Genomic DNA, 2,602 nt, shown 5'->3' on the forward strand with positions numbered 1-2,602 from the left:
CCTAGAACCCCCTGCCTGATGGCCTCCTCCCCGCTGCCACAGGTTCCAGAAGCACGTCCACACCTACCGCATCCTGCCCGACGAGGAGGATTTCCTGGCCGTGCAGGTGGGCAGTGAGGGCACGGGACACCCTCTGGCTCGTGGGCAGCGAGGGGTCTCTGGCTCGGCGGGGCTCAATCTTGGCCTCGTGCCATGAGTGTGCCCGTCTCTTTGGCTGTGCCGCTGCTGTGCGGGCTCGGATGCTGGCCGGTGCTCAAAGCGCCCGGCCTGGTGCGACGCACCGCGCGGCCCCGGCGTGTGCCGGATGGGCTGGCTGTGCGCTGTCTTGGCGCGCTGCCAGCACCTGGGTATTAAGAGTCAACAGAACCCCTTTTGCGGCCGGGCAGGCAGGAAAAGCCGCCCCCGGGAGGGAGGAGGCCGAAGGATGACTGCTGCCTGCACCCTGCCAGCCCACCTGCCAGCCCCCCGTGGGTGGCACCAGGGCACTGTGCCACATGCACTGGGCTCGGCTCCCCCCCATGGGCTGTGGGGTCAGCCCCCCATCCTGCTTGTGGGTCCCTGCATAGTGGCATCTCCGCATGGGAGGATTCCTGCATGGGAGTCTTTTTGTGGGGGGGGGCATCCCTCCGTGGTGGCATCTCTGCACAGTGGTATCTCTGCATGGCGACATCCCTGCATGGTGGAATCCCTGCATGGGGATGTCCCTCCTTGGAGATATCCTTGCATAGGGACATCTCTGCCTGGGGGTCCCTGCGTGGTGGCGTCCCTGCATGGTGGGTTCCCTGCCTGGTGGTGTCCCCACGCGGGGGTCCGGTGACGGTGGCTGCAGGCGCTGATGGCCCCGGTGTCCCCGTGTCCCCGCAGACGTCGCAGGGGGTGCAGGTGCGGCGCTTCAAGACGCTGAGCGAGCTAATCGCCCTGTACCTGCAGCCCAACCAGGGGCTGGTCTGCACCCTGCTCTTCCCTGTCGAGAGGGAGAAAGAGAAGGAGACCGTGGAGGACAGGGACTACTCGGGTATGGCAGGGTGACACGGCGGGTGGGCGGGTCCCCTGGGCCCCCGGTGGTGGCGGGATTGACCCCTCATCGCCCTGTTGCAGATTGAGGAGGGAGGAGAAGCCTGGAGCCGCTGCAGAACACTCTCCTTGGCTGCCACAGCCAATCCAGCTCTCCATACCTCGCCGGGACTCAATGCCCACCAGCCTGGGACCAGCCGTGCCGGAGGGACCGGCAGAGAGGTGAGGGTCTGCCCATCTCCTGAAGGTCCCCTGTCTGTCCCCTGCCCGTCCCCTGCCCATCCCTACCAGCTCTCACCCCCTGGGTGTCCTCCTCGCAGTGCCAACGGGCTCAGCAGCATCTCCCACGAGTACCTGAAGGGCAGCTACACCCTGGACCTGGAGGCAGTGAAGGGGGGGGCCAACAGCCTCCCCCACCTCAACAAGACCCTTGTCACCTCCTGCAAACGGCTGCACAGGTGGGTGCTGGGTGCTGGGACAGAGGGACAGATGGAGGGACATCTGTGTCACCCACTGAGCTGGCTCCTCTTGCCCCTGCAGTGAGGTGGACAAGGTGCTGGCAGGGCTGGAGATCCTCTCCAAAGTGTTTGACCAGCAGAGCTCCCCCATGGTTTCCAAGATCCTGCAGCAGGTGAGGGGGATATGGGGACACGGTGGTGGCAACCCACCACCATGGACTGTGCCCACAGACCCCACCGTAGCACCATCCATGGGTGGTGGGAAAGCCTGGGGAGAAACACCCACCATCCTGCCCCATCCCAGGGCGCCTGGGGGTCTTGTTACTCTGGGGCGGAACTGGGGTGGGTGTGGGGATCCCATCCCTGTGCTGGGGTTACCTCCTGGGGGTTCCAGACAGCAGGGCAGAGCGGGGAGCAGGAGCTGGAGAGCCTGGTGCTGAAGCTGTCTGTGCTGAAAGATTTCCTCTCCTCCATCGAGAAGAAGGTGAGGCTGGGGGTGTGCGGGGGATGTGTTCTCATGGGGGTGTCCTGAGGGATCTTTGGGGCTGATGGCACTGATGGGGCTGATGGTGGGACTGGACAGCTGACAGGGATTGTTGGGCTGGTGGAGCTGGGGGAGGCTCGTGGGAATGAGGCAACAGTGGGACTGGGGGCGGGGGCAGTGGAGCTGGGGCACTGGTAGGGCTGAGGGGGCTGGTGGATCTTGGGAGGCTGGGAGGGCTGAGGGTGCTTGGAACACTGGTGGCACTTGGAGAGTTTGGAGGGTGGTAGTAGCTGTGGGGGGCTGGTGGGGCTCTCGCTGATGCCCACGTGTGGGCTCTGCAGGCACTGAAAAGTCACTTGTCAGAGAATGAGCTCGGTGCCCCCACTGCCGCCCCCCCAGCCCCTGTCCCGCAAGGCCAAGAGCATCCCAGTGCAGACCTTCGAGGTGAGCCCTACCCTACCCTACCCCCCCTTCCTGAGTTTCAGAGTTCTGGGAGACTTCTGGCGTCAGCTGAGTGCACGTGGTGTAACACTGAGGGCACAGACCCCGAGGTGTACCCAGCTGGAGTGCTGGGGTGTCCCCTTTGTCCTCCCTCATCCCAGTGTCCCCCGGCAGGTGAAGCTGGACATCACCCTGGGGGACCTGA

The 2,602-nt window shown here is 65.0% G+C and overlaps 1 protein-coding gene across 1 annotated transcript; it reads left to right on the forward strand.

Moving 5' to 3' along the window:
* Positions 1-1,189: 1,189 nt before the first annotated feature.
* Positions 1,190-2,400, forward strand: LOC108643575 (phosphatidylinositol 3,4,5-trisphosphate 5-phosphatase 2-like; the record flags this gene model as incomplete). Its single annotated transcript, XM_018087883.3, has 5 exons — positions 1,190-1,236; positions 1,335-1,472; positions 1,555-1,645; positions 1,867-1,956; positions 2,356-2,400. Coding segments are annotated over exons 1-5 (411 nt in total), but the record flags the coding sequence as incomplete, so codon positions are not given.
* Between the last annotated feature and the right edge of the window lie 202 nt (positions 2,401-2,602).

The sequence above is a fragment of the Manacus vitellinus genome, unplaced genomic scaffold (genome assembly GCF_001715985.3).
Source record: "Manacus vitellinus isolate BGI_N305 unplaced genomic scaffold, ASM171598v3 ctg7180002426859_pilon, whole genome shotgun sequence".
Taxonomy (NCBI): Eukaryota; Metazoa; Chordata; class Aves; order Passeriformes; family Pipridae; genus Manacus; species Manacus vitellinus.